At 49.7% G+C, this 19,580-nt stretch overlaps 2 protein-coding genes across 39 annotated transcripts in view; one reads left to right on the top strand and one right to left on the bottom strand.

The window, feature by feature from the left end:
- GLI3 (GLI family zinc finger 3) overlaps positions 1–18,921 on the bottom strand; it is a 294,394-nt gene extending 275,473 nt beyond the window's left edge. For 3 of the 8 annotated variants that reach the window (XM_021078943.2, XM_021078945.2, XM_085004878.1), the window contains exons 1-2: positions 18,519–18,596; positions 3,940–4,104 (exon numbers count right to left, since the gene is read on the bottom strand). In XM_021078943.2, the coding sequence (XP_020934602.1) occupies positions 3,940–4,063 (124 nt within the window). In that variant the 5' untranslated portion in view covers positions 4,064–4,104; positions 18,519–18,596. Of the gene's footprint in view, positions 1–3,939; positions 4,105–17,967; positions 18,085–18,280; positions 18,349–18,518; positions 18,597–18,794 lie in introns of those variants that run through there. The other 5 variants (XM_085004874.1, XM_085004875.1, XM_085004876.1 and 2 more) reach the window with 3 other exon arrangements.
- Positions 17,619–19,580, top strand: part of LOC110257576 (uncharacterized) — a 51,241-nt gene continuing 49,279 nt past the window's right edge. For 20 of the 31 annotated variants that reach the window (XR_014833264.1, XR_014833273.1, XR_014833272.1 and 17 more), the window contains exon 1: positions 17,619–17,714. The gene's annotated coding sequence lies outside the window, so the exon portion shown is untranslated. Of the gene's footprint in view, positions 17,778–19,293; positions 19,342–19,580 lie in introns of all 31 variants that reach the window. The other 11 variants (XR_014833282.1, XR_014833277.1, XR_014833276.1 and 8 more) reach the window with 2 other exon arrangements.

The following is a 19,580-nucleotide window of genomic DNA, read 5'->3' as shown; positions in this document are numbered from 1 at the left end:
AGCTCGTGTTATTTTAAATTTCACTGTTCAAAGGCCAATCCTTCCTTAAAATGCTGTTCAAAGTTCCTGAACCATACTTTTTAGTTGTGTGTATGTGTGTGCTTAGACAAAACTCCAGGCATCTGTGATTCTACGAGCACATACTCAGCTGAGAAAAGTAAGAAAACAGATCTGCAAGGACATGCAGAGGAATGTACGTGGTTTGGCAGGAAGGTTCACAACCAGGAACAAACGGCGGCAGCTCCTAATGGCTGGAAAAGTTAATTAAGTCAACCTAACAACAGCACCAATAACAAAACGTTTTGGTCTGTCTTACTTTAGTCTTGAAATTTGGGACGGGAGAGAAAATCCATAGGTTTCCTCCAGAATGCATCTTGGTGCCGAACTTGTTTTTAATTGTTCATTTACGTATCTCTGAATTTCAGTGCTTTGTACGGAAGGCCCAAGAACCCCCTGGACACAGTAGCAATTGGTACTGCCTGTTATAGGATCCAAATAATTTTAATTTGTTGTTGTTGTGAGTAGCCTCAGTGGAAGTATCCAAACACTTTTTTTTTTTTTTTTTTTTTTTGGTCTTTTTAGGGCTGCATCCACAGCATATGAAGGTTCCCAGGCTAGGGGTTGAATCACAGTCACTGGCCTACACCATAGCCACAGCCACGCCAGATCCAAGCTGCATCTACAAACTACACCACAGCTCATGGCAATGCTGGATCCTCAACCCACTAAGCAAGGCCAGGGATTGAACCTGCATCCTCAAGGATGCTAGTCAGATTCCTTCCACTGACCCATGGTGGGAACTCCTATCCAAGCACTTCTGAAATGTCTGCAGAGGAAAGACAGAAAGGGGGACAGCACAGACAGATGGATGACCGTGGCCGAGACAACTGTGCCAATCTTGGAAAGCCTGAACCACACCAGCTCTAAAAACCAAACTAAATCCAGGCCAAAGAACCCAGAGGAGCGGCATGACACCAGGTAGAATCTGGCAGGACAAAGAAGCTGGGCCATTCCACCTCCTGAGCATGATCCCGGGGCCATAAAGAGACTCTGAACGAGTCAGGTGAATCCTGCAGAGAGCTTTGTTTAAAAAAAAATAAAATAAAATACAATTATTAGCATTGCTTATGTAAAGCAATCACAAAGAAAAATGTTTATTTTCCTGTGTTTTTCTTTTTCCCCCATCATCTTTAAACTTGTTTACTGGTTTTCCTGGAATCTTCCAGCAGGATTGCCACTGATGTTTATTTTATTGCATTGTATCTATTTTCTTTTTATGGCCACACCTGGGGCCTATGGAAGTTCTGAGCTGGGGTCCAATCGGAGCTGCAGCTGCAGGCCTACGCCACAGCCACAGCCACAGCAACACCAGATCCCAGCCTCATCTGCAACCTACACTGCAGCTTGAGGCAATGCTGAACCCTTAAGCCACTGACCCAGGCCAGGGATCGAACCCACATCTTCATGGACACTGTGTCGAGTTCTTAACCCACGGAGCCACAACGGGAACTCTCTCATGTTTATTTTAAAAACATCACCTCCATTTTCCTTTATTTGGTTGGGTTTTTATGTTATCCCAAATAAAAAGAAGTATAAATCCCTTACAAGAAATAGAACACTGAAGAAATGATCAGAGCTCACAGGATTCTGGGACAGCTGTCATTCAGGCATGAGCCCTGCAAACCTGACTAATGAGCTTTTGCTCCCAAACAGGACGGGTCTCACACCCATTTGGGGAGTGGGCACGTGTGCTTCAGGGACCCAGACTGTAGAGTTTGCTTTCAGAGTCAGTTCCGTGGTTATTCTGGACTCAAGGACTAATTTTTTTTTTTCTTTTCTGGCCACCCTGCAGCATATGGAGTTCCCGGGCCAGGGATCAGATCTGAGCACAGTTGTTACCTATACCTCAGTGGCAGCAATGCCAGATCCTTAACCCACTATGCCAGCCGGGGATCGAACCTGCGTCCTCACGCTGCACAGACACTGATCCTGGAACTCCTCGAGGACTAACTTTTGTGAATCATGACTGCTCCTTCCTTAGCTACTGTTCCCCAGTGGCTTTCTGGCTGCCATTGGCTGATTAGGTTAGTTCTGCTCTTGGTCGCCCTAAGCGGATTAATGAGAACTCGAACTTGTGGTCAGAGTGGCTCAAGACAAACACAGCAGCACCAAAAACCTGCCCATCTCGCGTCCAGATGTTGGACTAGCAGAAGTGGCAGCACCTTCCCAAAAAGAGATCGCATTGGCACTCTGCTGAAATTCACAGAAACGACAGTGGCTTAGGAGGCTCCAGGCAGTGTGGCATTGGTTTCTACGAACTCACACTCCTTGCCTGTTCTCAGGCACACACGAGTGCACACGCTCCCTCACACGCACACACACACACACACACACTGCTATAAAAATAACCAAAAGTTGATGTTTCTTGAAGCATAATATTCAGAAAGTGATTATTCCTACAAAATTGCCATTAAAATGACCAAATCACCTGCACGGCATATTTGGACTCTGTTTCTCAAATAATAAAACGTGTCTAATTTTTATAAATCCCAGAGAAAAGCAACAAAGGCCTCAGGCTGCTTTTCTCAGGAGAAAATATGCCTTCTGTAACTCCGTTGGAAGAATAATGCAAATATCCAGCTCCATTAAAATAAACTCTAGTCCCGACTTGAAAGACACAAATCAAGGGAGAAATACAGACATATTTTCATATGTATATAAAGCCAAGTCATTATTTAACTCAGACATAAATAGATCTCCTTATGGGTTGTTACGGGACTCATTAGCCAACAAGTTTAATGCCAGCCCTTTGCCTCGAAAGGTCAAGCCAGCAGTGGACACTGATAACTTGGGGTAAGAACATACGAGCAGCAGGCGCAGCATTTTTACGGGCCGTGTGCCCTTGCGGCAGACAGTTCTGGGCTGTAACCTTCCAAAGCACATTCTGACCCTCCAACTGCATGTCAAAAATTGGAAATCAACCTAGTCAAGTCTCTTGGAAGAAATAAAATGCAAAGCCACAGACAGGAGGGAGCAGGCTGGGAGCAGGCCAGATGCAAATCCACACCCAGGGAGGCAGCGGCCAGGGCTGGGAGAAAGGTCCTGCCCATTCTTCCCAAGGCCAGGTGACAAAGGGGAGTTGCAATTCACCAGAGTGGCTATGAAATCTACAAAAGCCAAGGCACCGCTGGCTTTGGAGAGTCAAAAAGCAGGGAAAGGAAGTGGAGGGTCCCCTTAACTTTTTCAGTCTGTTTTTACCAGAGGGGGCTCTGGAATGTATTTTCAATGCTCCATGCTTGAATTGAAATGCCTCTCGACACTTTGCTTAAAATATTAAAACATACAGCATATAGAAACAGTGGCTCTCTGTTATCTCTGAACGCCCATTAAGCACGTTAAGTCTGTACACGCCGACAGCAAATCCTGCATCTCCGAAACCAGCTGAGGCTCCCCCATCAGCAACTTTAAAAATCCTTCAGAGTGGACTCCTTAGGGTCGGGGTCGGGGTCGGGGTCGGGAGGGGACCCTGTCCCTCCGGTGTCTTTCGTCACAACCTACAACTAATTCTTCTGACTAGGGGAGACTCTTCCACGTGAGATGCCAAGTATTTTGAACTCCAGCCAGACTAATCAAGATGATCTCCAAATGCCAAAACAGGAACTTCCTATAATAAATAACCTATCACATTTACATCTCAAATGAGGAAATCTGGAAGAAAGCGGGTCGTTTCGCTGCCAACGTGGGGATGACTAAAGCCTGCCCAGCCCAACCCCTCCCTCCCCTCCCCCTCCCCCCTGCCCTCCCCTCCCCCGCTCTCTGCTTTCCTTGGCCTCCCAGAGAACTGACAGGGGTCCGGGTGCTCATGCTCAGTTCCCGGGGAAGGCAGAGCCCAGAACCCCGGTGTGGGCTTGGCTGCTGGCAATCGCCACGGCCACTCACCGTTGGAAGTGGTGCTGGAGGCCACGGCTTTCTCGCTGACATCTGCTCGGGGGGAGCATTTCACTATGGAATTCTCCACTTTCTTCTTCTCAGTGGTCGTGGAGCTGTGGGACTGGGCTTCCATGACTCCTTCTCATTCCTTCAGCTCTGCGCGATCAGGAGCGCCTGCGTGAGACAGCAGCGCCGTCAAGTTCAAATGAGAGCGGGAGGAAAGGGGATCCCTTTGCAATGCCCCCGCCTCCCCCCACCCGAGGAGGTGCCTAGGGCATCAGTCAGTGCAAACTCCGGACGCCTCTTCCCCACAGGTCGCCTGGCAAAAGAGCCTCCAAGTTCTAGTGTCTCCACATGCAAAAAGAGGACCAAGTTATGTGTGACTTCTCCCACATTCCCTGGGCACTTGGTATCCAACGGTCTACACATCTCCCTTCTCAGCTGTGCTCACGGTGCGAAAACCCGAGTGTCACAGTGCTCTCAAGCCACATCGACGAATGTCCCTTCAGGTGGCCGACTTCAGCCCAAGGGGGCAAGAGGATAAGCTTCCAAGCCAGGGAAGGTTTTTGGTTCGAATCAGATGTTCTACAGAGGGGCCAACGATGTCTCCAACCCAAGCCCCACTAAGAGTTGTGAATCAGAGAATTTCAATCAAGCATTCAGGCGGGGAGGGTTTCTTTCCTCGCCCGGACAGGTGAATGGCCAGACGCCTGGGAAACCTCATATTCATTCAGGTAAATGACTGGCTTTTAGCACAGGAGACTATTTCCATTCAAGTTCATTTTTAAAACAAAGACGATAGAACCACACATTCTCGATCTCACAGGAAACGGCGAAAGATCGCCAAGAGCAAAGGCTGGAACCACTTAAGAACCATGAAAACTCAGTTAAGTCAAGGCAATCATTCGTTCACGAGCTTCATTCAGGGAATAATCGCCCTCACTCATCATTCATCAATTTTCACTCTGGGTCATGTTCTTTTCTTTCTTTCTTTCTTTTTTCAGGCAATAATCTATGCCTACCAAGAATACGAGAAAAGAGGACGAGCCCCGTCTACCGGGTCTTCCTCAAACTATTCAGATTGCCCCGCCCGGTGGGTACTTCTTCGCCTAGTCAGTCATCTATCTGCCTGACTTTCTGCAGTTAGCGGATGCTGCCGTGCTCCATCAGAACAACGATTAGTGAAATGAAATTGCTTCACCGACTAAAAGAGTTCAAGTACCAGATGGAAGATTTTTAGTTATCTTTAACTCAACTTTGCAAGGGAACTACAAATTTCTTTCTTGCTTGCTTTTTTTTTTTGCTGTTTTTAGGGCCGCACCTGTGGCACATGGAAGTTCCCAGGCTAGGGGTCAAGTTGAATCAGAGTTGCAGGTGTTGGTCTACACCACAGCCACAACAACGTGGGATCCAAACTTACACCCACAGCTCATGGCAACACCAGATCTTTAACCCACTGAGTGAAGCCAGGGATTAAACCTCCAATACCAGTCGGATTTGTTATCACTGAGCCGCAACGGAAACTCCAGCAAATTCTTTCTTTACCATACCAGAAATCTGGAAAAAGGAACTGGAGAAGCTGAAGGCCCCAGAGGCTGAAGGGCCCTGTGGCACCAGCTCTTTCTGGAACTTCTACTACTTTTCCTTGATTATCCAGTGACAGCCATTGCAACACACCCAAGTTAGCCAAGAACAGCTTTTCTAGAGTTAAAAAAAGATGCCATAAGTTAAAATTATGTATCAATTATAAGATCCACACCCAATTCACACGCCAGTGAAAGGGCTGCTGCACTCCCTTTCCCAAGGCTGCCACCAAGCCCAAGTCCGAGGGCAGGGCCTGACGGGCACCCCCTGGAATTGTCCAGTGGCCTCAGCTTTCTCATCTGTCACATGACGGGGGACACAGGAGGACTTAACCTTGGAGACAGCAGAGTCCAGTTCTCCTTAAGGATATATTAAAACATCGGGGTCCGCTCCCACCAAAATACCCTTAAACACAGGAAAGACTCTCCACTTGATTTCAGGGATCACAGGCCATCCGATCCACGCAGAGCATCCTGGAAGGAGAAGTTCTCACCCTTCTCTTCTAGCTCCAACAATCTCAGAATCATTCTTTAATTTTTTGAATGTTTCTCCCAAATTGCTTAATTATCATTTTTAAGACACCCTACAGGAACAATTTAATCGATCCACTGCACTGTCTCTTTTTTCCCCGTCTTCATTTTTTTATTGAAATATATTCGATTCACAATATTGTATCAGTTTCAGTTATCCAGCAAGGTATTTCAGGATATATATCTATTCTCTCTATATATATATATAGAAAAGAGTTTAAAAGGATATATATATATATATATGTATCCTGAAATACCTTGCTGGATAACTGAGAGAATATATAGATATTCTCTTTGAGATTCTTTTCCATTGTAGCTTATTTCAAGATCTGAGTACAGTTCCCTGGGCTCTGCAGGAGGTCCTTGCTGGCTCTCTCCTTTAGGAACAGCAGTGTCTATCTGTGAATCGCCAACTCCTAAAGCCCTGGTTCTCCACGAGGTGTAAGGGCCACCTGAATCAGCCTGTTACAGCGCTTGTGAAACACCCCGCGTTGCAGCTCCCGTCCCTGATGTCTCGGCCCTTCGAACCCTTATTTTAACCAGCACGGTGATGACCAGGCTCACTGAAGCTTGCAGACAACGGCTCGACACACTTTTGCTCGCTGCCATGTGCCTGTCCTGCAGGTCCTCGCTGAAGACTCTGCAGGTGGCTAACTAATGAGTGGACCACACCCGCAGGACTGAATTCCAAGGAGCCCATCCCACTGCCACCACCATGACGCACACCGGCTCCATCCCAAATCTCTGCCATCTTCCCCTCCGGCCCCCCAGCTCCATGAGGTCAGGCCCCCCGGCTCTCTCCCCAGCACTTCACACCTGCAAGAACTTCCAGAGTAAAGAAACAACCCAGCAACGATCTCATGACCCAGACAATTCCCCAGCGGCTTGAATCTTCTTAACTGCTATTGATTGAGCTACATATCTTTTCTTTTATAGCCAATGTTTCTTTGAAAACGGGCACATTCTGTAAAAACTGAAAAACTCTAACGGGAATATTTAATTAATCAAAACATTCCAGTCTCGACCATTTTGGACAAACAGGCACTTAGGATAATCGCTTCTCTCAAAACACACATACAGTTTTTTTGGTCAAATCTGGATGGAGTGCACTGATACTGGACGCAGAAACAAGCTAGTAGACCGGGGGTGGGGTGAGGGGACCCAAGAAGGGACAGGATCCCTTGGTAGGAAGTCAGTCTGCCTCTTCCTTAGGAGAGGGAGCTAATTATTAGCTGCAAGGAGACAAGTCACCAAAGCTCCTTGACAAACTTGGTTTTTGTGGAGTTGTTGGTTTTTCCCTTAAGCAAATGACTTCATTTTAACAAAGCAATAAAACCCTCCAAATACTCATCACCAGAGAGGCTCAGTGAGAAGAGGTAAAGCCCGGGGCACTGATTGAAATCGCACTAATTAACGGTCTTAGAGAATACTAATTCCTACCCCCCCACCCTCCCCACCCCCTGGTTAAAATGGAATTTTTAAAAAGAGGCCTTTGGTCACTCGAAAGTCCACCCCCTTCTTCTATTTTGACAACTTATTTTTGGATCTCATTAGTTAGTAACTAATTATTTAAAAGTGTGGTTGATGCCTGGAACAGGGCTATAAAAATGGCATCTTGCCAAGGCAGACATCTGCTTCCTGTATATATCCCTATAATTTATATCAGTTTATTTTACTGATAAAAACCCAACTTTGTCCCTGTCCGTTACAAAGGAGAAAGTTGTAACATTCTCGACTCTCACACCTCATCAAAACTCTGCACAGAGCGTTTGGGAGCAGAGAAGAGTGCCTGCTTCTAGTTGTGGTGGCAATTTTTTCTTATAAAAATTAAGCCGAGTTGGGAAGCTCAGGCCTGAGTTGAGACAGGAAAGCGTGAGGTCCAGAAGTGACCAGTAAACATTCCTGATAGACTCGCGCAATGCACACACCTGGGGCAGTAGTCCAGAGCACTGCTTTCCAAACCCAGACTTTCTTAAATCATAAGGTATAATTTATTTAGAGCCTAAGTCTCAAGGAAAACTTTTCGGTTCTGCTTCACTTCAAAGATTGTCCTCAGAGGAAAACAGGCCACTGGTTTTAGATGTGAATGAAATGAGACTTTCAGACCCCGTCCTTTTCTCATAGGGCCAGACTGCTCTCCTTCCGTCCTTTTCACCACTGCAACATCACATACAAGTTTTGCTGGCGTGCCCCTTGACTTTTCATGCTTATGAAAAAAAAGAAAAAGAAAAAACTATTTGTAGCTGATGTTTGAGTTCCAGCAGCTTGGGTACATGAAAAACGACAAAACAACAAAAACAAAACCTGCCACCAAGAAGAACTGCTCTAGTAGGCCTCTTAAGCCTCGAAGTTCCAGAGTTAAACTCAAGAATGACAATTCCTTCCTGAAAGCAAACAGTCATGGCTTTTTCCCCATTCAACTGTCCCTGAACCTTTTGTAATTTCCCGGAGGCCTCAACCCCGGGCACAATTAAATCCAGATCCTCTTTTAAACCCAATCCCTCTCTTACTAGCCACCTGTCCACAGGTGGGTCTTCCATTTTAAATTATAAATCTGATCTTGCATGAACCTCCTACAAAACAAGACCTCTCGTCCTGGAGCCACTGACCAGGTGACTAGGCTTCAGTGCCTGTCCCGCTCCAAAGGCAGCCCAAGAAAAGCTGAGACATTACCAATTTGGAGAACTCTGGCAGGGACTTCCTCTGGAAACAGCACCTCCCCCCCCCCCAAAAAAGCCTCAGGTGGCCCTCTCTTTAGAGGCACCACTTGGAGCTGCAATTTAAATAATAAAACAAAAAACAGGAGTTCCCCGGTGGCCTTGTGGGTTAAGGATCTGGCATTGTCCCCGCTGTGGTTCCGATTGCTGCTGTGGCCGGGGTTGAATCCCTAGGATCCCTGGCCAGGGAACTTCCGCCTGCCAAAGGCTGCCAAAACAAAAAAAAAGGAAAAAGAAAGAAAAAAAGAAAAGAAAAGAAAGAAACCAACCAACCCGGAAACTTGCATCTTTGCAAAGACGAGCTGTCGTTTTCAGGGATTTTTGTATTTTGTTTCCTAAGCTGCAAGCTGTGGTCAGTGCTGCCTGGGAGCGCTCGCAGCCTGCGCTTCCCCAGTCTCCCCTTCGGTCCCCAGGGGCTGCTCCAGGGTCCGAGTCTTCGCACCTGGCCGCGCCCGCGCCGCCTGCCCTCCAGGTCCCCGCGTCCCCCCCGCGGTCGGTCCAGCGGCGGCCCCGGCGCGCCCGCCCCGCGGTCGGCTCCCTCCCCGGCGCGGGCAGGACCGGCCGCAGCTCCGGGGCCCGAACGCCCGGCCGCGCGGCGTTAGCTCCTCGGAATCGGCGGGCCCCGCTCGGATCCGCCTTCCCGAAGCGTCCCCGGCAAGGGCAGGGCAGGGCAGGGGCGGGACGATCGGCAGCCCGCAGGGCCTCCGCAGCCCCCTGACCCTGCGTCACCCCAGGTGCCCGCTCCCCGGGAGGACTGGCGGGCCCTGGAAAAGTCTGCACAGCCGGCCGGGCAGCATTTCCAGCAGCCAGGGGTCGGTGGCGGCCCTGCTGGAATTCCCACAGCTGCTTCAGCGGCTGAATCCGGGGAGATGCCACTTTCCCTGGCCACATCCAGGGTGCCGCTCTGCAGGCAAGGCCTGGGGCACGCTTGACGTCTTCCGGACACCCGGGGCTGGGTGCCTCCCTTCACCACATTTCCAACCCGCTTCACCATCTCTCGGCCTGCTTCCACATGCGGGTTCTTCCTGAGCTGCCCTCGAGAGATGAGGTGGTGTGACGGGCCCAGCAGACCTGCCTCTTGGGGAGGCGAGCCCTCCGTGGCGTGCCAAAGTCCAACCTTCGCCGCGAGGCTTCAGGTAGTGGGCAGAGGGCATGAGAAATCACCATTCTGGGAACATGCGCGAAAACGGGCCTTTCCCCTCGCAGGGCTCCGCGGGATCCCTCCCGGGCACAGAGGGGCAGGATGCCCTCGTGGCTTAAAGGCTTAAAACGTGGAAACGGACGCACCCGGCTAACACCAACGTTAGAAATGATGTGAGAAGGGTAGAAAACGACTTTGGAATCCGAGGTGAAAGGAAACAGGAGTTAGGAACTGATAATGCATCCTTTGTGAACCGGCAGACTCCTTCATTCATTTCCCTCATCCAGCTGGTCTACTTTTAAACTGCCTGAATTTAGGATTTTGTTTTGTTTTCTTATTGCATTTAAAGATTTAAAGCAACTAAGGGGAAAGCCTGATTAATGGCAACTTGATCAGTGTCTGATGGGTTCCAACAGCGACTGCCAAGGAGGGAGTGGGCAGAGGAGGCATTTCAGAGGGGGGGGCAGAGGTCGGATCAGGAGGCCATTAGGCCTTCAGGGAGACAGGATTCTCTGCAGACTCAGGGAGCGCTGGCTCAGGAGGAATAAGGCTTTTTCCTCCAGAGCAAGGACACTTGCTTCCACCTGCCCGTATATTTATAAGCTGAATGATCTTCCTAATATGCTAACGATTCCAAGCTCCAGAAGGAAGCAGCTTGTGTGAGGATTTCTGAGACGCCTCCCCCACAGCACTGAAAAGGGGCCTTTCCCTCATCTTGAATCACTAGCAGAGTAGCGGCTCCTGCAAGACGCAACCATTTAGGTAAAATGCCCATTAAATTGGTTACCTTCCCATGGCATCAAAATGCAGCTCCTAAAGAAAATGCCTTCTCCAGGAACAGTATAAAAAAAAAAAAAAGAAGAAGAAGAAGAAGCAGCACAAACTTATGCTGATGGGAGCTTTTGAGCAATTCTGGAATTCAGAAATCCTGTTGAGTTTCCAGGAGCAAAATCTAGGGAATTTAAAACACTTCAGTGCATTTCACACAAGCATGCATTAGAGAAGACCTCTTACAGGTTTTTAATGTGGCTGATGTCTCCTGGAGCTGGAAATCTCTTTCTGAACTTAAAATCAATTAGATATGCATAACCTCTGTGACACACCAAGAGTTCCCAAGATTCCTGAAGCTTCCTTCCTCGCCCTCCCCTGTCTGCACTGCCTTTCTTACTGCAAGCTCAGCTTCCTAAGTTCTTAATGAAATCTTCATGAATTTTTAACTACAGTATTTTTAAATGTGCAATTACTTTATCTTTACATGTGACTCTCCACCCCCATAATTAGGAAAGCCGAGAGTCTTAACTGCAAATAAGAAAGCTCCTTTCTGTTCCCGTTGCCAATAATGGTCTCTGGTAGCCTAGAGCAGTCCCCAAATCTGCTGCTCATTGTTCTCAATCTTTCCCCGTTTCTGAAGCTCCTAATCTCAGATAAGCAGTATTCATGATAGACATCCCCAAATGGAATTACCCGGAAGGGAATGGAATTACTCTAAGGGGGAAATAATTGCCTGCCTATGGATTAAGTGAGTTTGGTTTTAGTAGATTAACTACGTGGAAACTTGTACGAAACCCGTATATTTAACTTCGGCTACTGAAAAGCTTATTTGACATGAAGTCATCATTGCTACTAGCGTGAAAATCACAAATGACATTTTGTCTGCCAGTTTTACTTTTCTGCCCTGCATTTAAAAGGAAACATCCTCAGCTACTTTCTCTGTTGCCAGTAGTACTTCACGAGAAACGCTGGAACTGTCTGAAAGCTGTGTAAGGCCTCTCTTTAATACTCGCCACCAGTTCTCGGTTTTGCAAAAACTATCAATCAACACACCAGTCCTGTGTACGTTGGTTTGGCTTTGCAGGAAGTGCCCTGCATAGCAGGTGCTATGATGGAAGGAGGGGGCACCCCCTCTTTCTGTGGGTTTGCTGGAGACAGACAATCCTCAGACAGAAAAAGATCTATAAGTCAGTTATCAGTTGATAGATCAGCTAAGCTCATGAAAACTGCATTTCCCTTAAACCCACATATATCACCCAAAGAGCATGACTGATCAGAGGTATCTCTTGCTTCACTTTTCTGAGATTTACAGGAATCAAAAGTTTTCACAAATTTTCAGAAGAGTAAAAAAAAATAAAAAACTACTTTTAAAAATTATTCTTCGAGGCCTTCTCTAACTTCTGGTTTCTAGAAGCAGGTGTGCCTTGACAATCAAGCTGAAGGGGCTAAAGCACATGTTCTATGAACAGGAATTTACTTTGAAACCATCGCAAGTAGGAGATGAACACCAGCCGGGTGGTAACATCCGCTGGAGGTACCCCAAAGGCATTATTTTTCTGTCTGGTACTGTTCATCAAACTTTATCCTCCCAAGTTTTAAACGTGGGGTTCTTGAATCTTTGCTGCAGTTTTAAAAGCACATTTTTCAAAATTTAAGGATTACTAAGCAGGGCTTAGCCAGGAACAATTATCCACCCTGGTCCCCTCAGCCTATAAATGCTGCAGATGTCTTCAGGTGCCTTATTTTCTTGTGCCCTGCCCACCTATCATGTATAAAACTGCCAGTGCAATGACTGCACCAAGGTACTCACGATCCCAATGAAACTCTCTGTTTGGAGTTTCACTGGAACCTCGCAGTTCAAACAGTTGCTGCCTGGCCTGGTCCACACAGTATTCACGTTTCCATACTTGCTTGGTTCATCGAGGCATCATTCTCTAGCTGTGGCCTGAGGCTCCCCGACACACAGCCAAAACCCTCTTGAGATTGAATAATTCTTTTAAAAAAAAAAATCACACAAGATAAAATGGAGAGTAAGGTTTAACTGCTTCATTCCTTCATGGCGGCAGTTTGAGAGTTAGCTTTCCTCTGAATTGTGAGTTTTCAGTCTCTTTTTGTAAAAATTCATGGTTAGGAACGTACAGCCCCCTGGCATATTGCGAGGTGTTCTACACAATCGACCCCACAAGTCAGAGTTGATCGAGCTGCACATTTCCACTTGAAAATAAACCAAAAGGATGTCACACTCCAAGAGACAGAGACTTAAATAAGATGACACTCATCTCCCATGATTTAATTTCCTTTTGGGGCATAAAAATCACCCAAATGTACAATCAAATGCTTTTTGTTATATCTGTCCCCCCCCCACCACACACAATCATCATCAACACTCCCCCACCCCACCCCCCCAAAAAAGTAAAGCAAAGCAAAGCCCACTAGCAGTTTCAGGCCAGCCATCAATCCAATTTACTGCAGGTACAATTTCTATGTACAGTGCATGCCACAACAAAACCACAGTGTGATGCCAACAGGGCCCTTAAGAAAGTTCTCCCCTACATCTCTGGAAAGGAGCTTGAAAAGAAAGCAAGGATTACAGTCAGCTAGAAGGTAGGGAGGGGACTTACCTCAAGCCCAGCCAAGCGGAAATCAGAGCAGTAATTCTACAAGCCGACAGAGCACACTTTCAAAGCCGTAATGGTGTGAAAAAGTGCGGGGCAGCGTGGCCTGCAGGCAGCGCTAATACACTGATGACTGATGGCGGGGCCCAGGCAGACAATGAATTTGGGGCTTGAAAACTAACAGAAACCACGCAGTACTTTGACAAATGGGCTTTCACCATTTCATTCATTGAATAACCTTTAAGCACAAAATTGGCTAGCGTCCTCTTGGGAATGATGCGAAATGTTGTTGCACCATGAGGTAAGTATTTTCTTTCTTTAATTATGACTCTTCTGCAAGATGCAAAAGCACCACGGGGAGGGGACAACTGCAGACGTGGCAGAAGCATATGTGGAGCTGGACACAATATTGCCTTTCGGGGGGGGTGCAGAATGTCCTGGGGCCACCTTATTAACTATGTGATGGCTTGTTCTTTCAGTTTCTTTAGAGACCCACAGATTTGCTGGGACATTTTGCCGGGCTGAGATACACACACACAGAGAGAATAAAAAACACTTTCACATTTAAAAAACAGCAACAAAACCTACAACCTGACAGTGGTCATGAGTAACTAAGAAGTGTGGCACTAAAATATAGGGCATGTAGAATTACAAGTGGAAAAAGACTACTTTTCAGGGGCGAGGCGAAGGAAAAGTGCCTTAAAACAATCGAGACACCGCGTAAAGTTTGCAATCAAATACACTTGCCAACACGTTTAAGGTCCAGTTTCTTTCCAGCAGCGCCCTTCCCTCATCCCCTTGGTCAAACCAGCCCTTCGATGGAAAAATAATAATTTTGGCCACTGGGAAAGAGAGAACGCAGTGCCTAAAGTGTCTCTACATTAACCAATCCCACTCGTGCCAGGCAGCACTGCCTTTAACAGCTCCTAAAAACTTAAGAAAAGGATCTTAAAACAGGAAGCTTAGTGAGCTCATAAAACTGTTGATGGAGCCAGGAACACGTAGCATATTTAATCTGCAAACTGTGAGAGTCTACAGTGATTTCAGCAAGATCTGAGGCATGCCCTCAAGGTTTGCTGGGATCTGGGATTAGGGGGTTGATAAGAGCCTCTGCTGCCCATGGACATGTTTCTCTTCTGCAGTTAAACACAAATGCACAGAGACGTCTGACTGCTGCTTGGCGTTACTGCTCAAGTTATAAAAAAGCTTTGCAGCTCCTTTTGCTGTCAATATATCAAAGTTAAAAAAAATCATCAAAGTGTGAAATTTCATTTAAAGTCTTCGCCAGTCTACAGCTCTATTTCACAGGCCCATCAAATAAAAGTAAAGATGAAAAATACACTGAAAGTACTTGAAAAAGTTTTGCAGCACTGCCCCCCCGCCCCCCGCTTCCGCCCCTGTTGTTGTTTATTCTGTCTCCCTTTATTTGCTTTGAAACTAGAACAAATCAATTTTCATCTGGAAAAATAACAGCACTGAGTGAAGGGCAGCATCTTCGAGCGGCCTTCTAGGAGACAACCTGGAGTCATTATCAGAGGGGAATCTTTGGCCTAACAAATCCCATACACACCCCTTCAATGTCTACTACAGTCGTGTCTGCATTTTAATTGACTCTCGTGATATAAGTTGGCAGAAAATGTCCTGAATCTTCCAAAACAAATCAGACCGACTATGGAATATGGACGCCAGCAAAACTAAAACCTCCTTCAAAGAATTCTTTAGCGGGGGATTTACAACAATTGCATAAAGAAGAAAAGTCTGACTTTTAAGATAATCTACTATAGTCTGAAAGCATTAACATTCCATTACTAAGGTTTTCTGGAGGATTTCATGACTCATTGATTCACTTTTCCTTCAAGACTGGTTTTTCTTAGGGCCTTACTGTCTCCCTACAAGTGAGTGCCTGGAACAATGACCATTTAATTGCCTCCTTTCATAAAGTCCCAAAACCCTATCCTCAAAAAGGGGTGCCGGATCTCAGCGAGCAGGAGACCTCAGGTCGAAGGATGCACCCCTAAGTGGCTAAGCACCCAGGAAGCCGGAAACCCTCAGAGCAGGCAGGTAATTAAGAAAACTGGCCAGAAAACAAAGGAAAGTTCAACTTTAGGCTCGGGCATCAAACTGATAAATTAATGACTCTTTCATTAAATAAGTAATGAAATAATTCACCAGAGCCATTTTTCCTCAGGACTGAATTTTCTCGTTTCTGAGTGTAGTCCTTGGCAAATGAGACATACCAGGAAAATGCTTTTATGTCAGGGTTCAATCAAGGAATGCAAACACACCAAAGGGACCCGGAGTTGGGAGGTATCTGAGTTGGACCCACGAGCCTACGCACACCAGCACATCCATACCTTCTATAGTGCTCTGCGCCTGTGAAATTTCACTAGAACCTCTCACATTGGACTCATTCAGGCATCTGAAACCAAAGCTTCCCGAGGCTGACTTCAAGAATTATACACCCTAAAAGGATCTCCCCTTAGGCAGGGAGTTTCTAATTAAATAGCTTTTCGTATAAAATAAACCTCTTCTCTCTGTAAGTATGCTATTACAACTAATTTAAATGTTAGTTCATGTTTGTTTTAGCTCTGCCTATAGTCCAACTGGCCAAAGTGTTTGTGGATCAGGTTGTTAAAACCAATATTTCCTAACCTAAACAAATTCTTTAGATACTTCACAGTTTACACAGTGGAGGCCAATCACCACTGCCTTAATATACCCCCTCCACTGAAATACTGTTCTGCTTTAGAAAAATGAAGAGATTGTGAGGTTATTTCACTCCTTTGAAACATAGCATTTTCCTCCTTCAAAATAATCTTGACACATGTAATTAAGAAACTGTCAGACTATTATTAATTTTTAATTTAAAACCTAAATGAAATAATTACAGGAATCAATCAATAAGGCACCTATTCAAATTACAGAGCAATTACATAAATACTCAAAATTAATAGTTTAGGCCAATTCTCGAAGATTTCCGTCTATAATATGCTAAGACATCAAACAACACAAAAAGTGCAGCGTGGGGACCATGAATAGTTCCTGCCTTAAATAGACTGAAATGAGCTCAACTCTGTTGGCCACGGTAGAGGCCCCCCACCAGCCATGCCCAACGCACACAAGCTGGAACGCTTTTCAAAAGTTAATTTATTTCCACCAGACACAGATTTCAGGGATCTCAAAAGCATCCACATTCTGCACAAAATCACTTTGGGGCGGGGGCTGATTATTATGAATTCCCTCCCAGCTCCGGAAAGACAAACTGGGGAGAAGAAGGAAGAAAGGAAGAGGGGAGCAGAGGTGTTTTCTGGAACCAGCCCTGGCTAATGGTACTGCTCCTGCCTGCACAGCGCCCGGTCCTCCTCCATACCTCTGACTAAAGGGCTCCTTTACTTGGCGATGCGGACAGTCCATCATTTCAAACCGAAATGGCAGCTGGAAAATGTGGAACAGCTGGCAAAGAGCTGGGAGAAAATGTTTTACATAAATACATGTACATATAAACTGGCAGAGGGCCACGAGCTCTGTACCCAGGGCCAGACTCCATCGGGGACGGCACACCGGGGAGAGGAGACCCTGGGCACAGGGGAGGAACCCAGGATGCCGCCTCAATCCTCTCTCTGTATCAGGTCAGCAAGGGAAGCCCGAGTCCAGCCCCTCTCGGCCTGGCATCTCCCGAAGGAGGTGCAACCGGAGAGTGAGCACAAAGTTCAGGGAAGGATAAAAGGCCTGGGTGTGCAGGGGCGCTTCGGGCCTCTTGCAACCTGCTTAAAAGTCGCTTCACAAACTCTCCAAGGCTGGGGTAAATATTTACTCCCTCTCCACCTCCTCCCGCCCATTTGCCCTCTGCAACTCCAGAAAGTAACTGTCCCCTGCGGAGTGATTCATGCCCAACTGTGCCCTGCGAAAATGCGGCCTCTTAAAGGATCAGTGCAGGAGCCGCGGTTCCGCACCCCCCCACCCCCCGCCACGGGACGCACCTCCCTGCTGCTTCTAACGCTTTTATTTCTTTTGTTTGCTTTTTCCTTCCTTTCTTTTTTTTTTTTTATTATTCTTATTTTTAATGCTGTCCCTGGAGAGGAAAAGAAGTGAAAGAATCTCAAATCATCCACAGATGCGACAACTTTCACTTTTCCTCTCTTAGGACCCAGGCCCGCCCCCGACCCTCGGAGGGGAAGCGCAGGCTGCAGGAAGCCCCCGCTGCGGCGCTCCCCGCGTGGACCCACCCGCGCCTTTGCGCCCGGCCCCGGGCGCGGGGCGGGGAGGGGGGGGGGGGCGACGGGGACGCAACAGCGCGAAGGCGGGCGCCGGAGCCCCGGGGGCTCCCGGAGTTCCTTTTAGCCTCGGGATGCGGAGTGGAGGCGAGGGGCGCCGTCGTCGGGCTGCTGCGAACTTCGTCCATCACCGCCACCACCAGCACCCCGAGGTGAAACTCTGCAGCCCGTCTCCGGGGGGCCGCGGGGTCCGACGCTCGGAAGGGGAGTATCAGGCAAGAGGGGGCGAAGGGAAGCCTCGCTGCGGCTGCTCTGGAAATCTGGGCGCCTTCTGACAGCCATTTTCATTTCCTCCCGCTCCCCCCGACGGGGACCGGGTCTGGACCCGGCGGTGCGGGCGCGGCCGCAGGAGCGGGCTGCCCGGTGCGGGGCACCGCGAAACAAAGAACTTCGGGCGGGACGTACCTGCGGCGGCGGCGGCGGCTGTCAAGTCCCCGAACTTCCCATAGACCCGCGTCCGGGGCGCGGGCCGGCGGGCGGGCGGGCGGCTCCGGGCTTCCGCGGGGCCGCGGGCGGCGCGGGCTAAAGCGGGCGGCCGGGCAGGGCGCGGGGGGCGCCAGCCGCAGGCATGGTGCGGCGCGGGCGGCCGCGGGGCGCGCGGGGAGGGCGGGTCGGGGCGGCGAGGGTGCGCGAGGGCGAGTGTGCAAGCGCGCCGGTGGCGGCGGCGGCGGCGGTGGCGGTGGCGCTGCCCCTGCCCGCTCCCGCCCGCTCGTGCGGCTCCGGCATCGGTTTCAGGGATCGTGTAATCCGATCCCTTCTGACTCACAGGCCCTGAGTGACAGTTCTGATTTGGTTCACCCGCGGGAGGGAGGGGAAAGAGAAAGAAAGAAAGCCCCCGCCGTGCTCCCCTCCTGGCGTCCAATCGACTTTCTGGAAGAAGGTCCCATCCCGGCCTGCAAGCCCGCGCGGGCTGGGAAGCGCCCCCCGCCCGGACCCGCGCAGCCGGCGCTACTCACGGGTGGAAAAGTTGTCCCTCGGCTCCGCGCTTCCCTCCCTCGCGCTCCCTCCTTCCCTCCTCTTCCTCCTCCTCCACCCCGCGCTCCTCCTCCCCCAAGTTTTAACAGATGTTGCCGGACTCTCGGCTCGCGCTCCCTCTGCCCCCGCCCCCGCCCCCGCCCCGTCGCTTTTCTTTCGGCCCCTCGTCGGAGCGGTGGGGACGCGCCGAGCCGCAGGACGCCCGCCGCCGCAGGGGGCGAAGTTGGGAAAACTTGGAGGAGTGCAGCTCGCCTTACTTTTGCTTTCTCGCTCCTTCCAGGCCTCGCCGGGGGCCCGCGCTTCCCCGCCCGCCGGGTCCCCGCGCCCGCAGCGGGTCCCAGCGGCGACGCGGGCGGCGGCGAGGAGGCGGCGCGGGCCGGGGTCGGGGGCTGGCGGGGTGGGGGGGGGGAGCCCGGGCGCCCGGAGCCACGCGCGCGCGCTCCCTCCCCGCCCTCCGCCCCCTCCGCCCCTCCCCGGTCCTCACGCAGACACATTCAAGCCTGCTCCTCCTCTTCCCCCTCCTTGACCCCGCGCCCGCTCGGCGCGCCGAGGCCCCACCCACCCGGCGAGGGGAAGGGGGCCCGGGCGTGATGTCACCGCCGCCCTCCCCGCCCGCGCTCGCGGGGCCGCCCCGCCGCCCCCCCTCCCGGGCGCCCCGCGCGCCCGGGCTGCGTCTGCCGGCTCCCCTCGCCTCCCACCCGCCTCTCCGCTCCCCTTGCTCCCGCGCCCAGTTTGGGCTCCGCTTTCTTCTTTCAGGGCCTCTCGGATCACAACCCCCGCCCCCCCTTGGCTCGCCCGCTCCTGGTACGTTTCCCGGGGCCAACCCTGAAACTCCCGCTTTGGCCGGAGATGCTTTTGCAAAGTTCAGGGTTTTCCTCGCCACCGGACTCGTCTGCCCTTGGGGCCAGATCTGGGAAGTGGGAACTCCCGTTGCCCAGCCTGCTGTCCCCGTGGGCCACCCTATAAAGGACACAAAAACAAAGCCCCGGGGCTTGGAGCGTGGACTGAAACGCGGTACTCTTCCCAGAGCTGCAGAGTGTCTC

Source organism: Sus scrofa, chromosome 18 (genome assembly GCF_054392235.1).
Source record: "Sus scrofa isolate SSC_HxYL_T2T_F1_AM1 chromosome 18, Sscrofa_HxYL_maternal_Yorkshire_Landrace_v2.0, whole genome shotgun sequence".
Classification (NCBI taxonomy): domain Eukaryota; kingdom Metazoa; phylum Chordata; class Mammalia; order Artiodactyla; family Suidae; genus Sus; species Sus scrofa.
The sequence above is the reverse complement of the archived record's forward strand: the minus strand, read 5'-3'. Positions and strand labels throughout refer to the sequence as shown.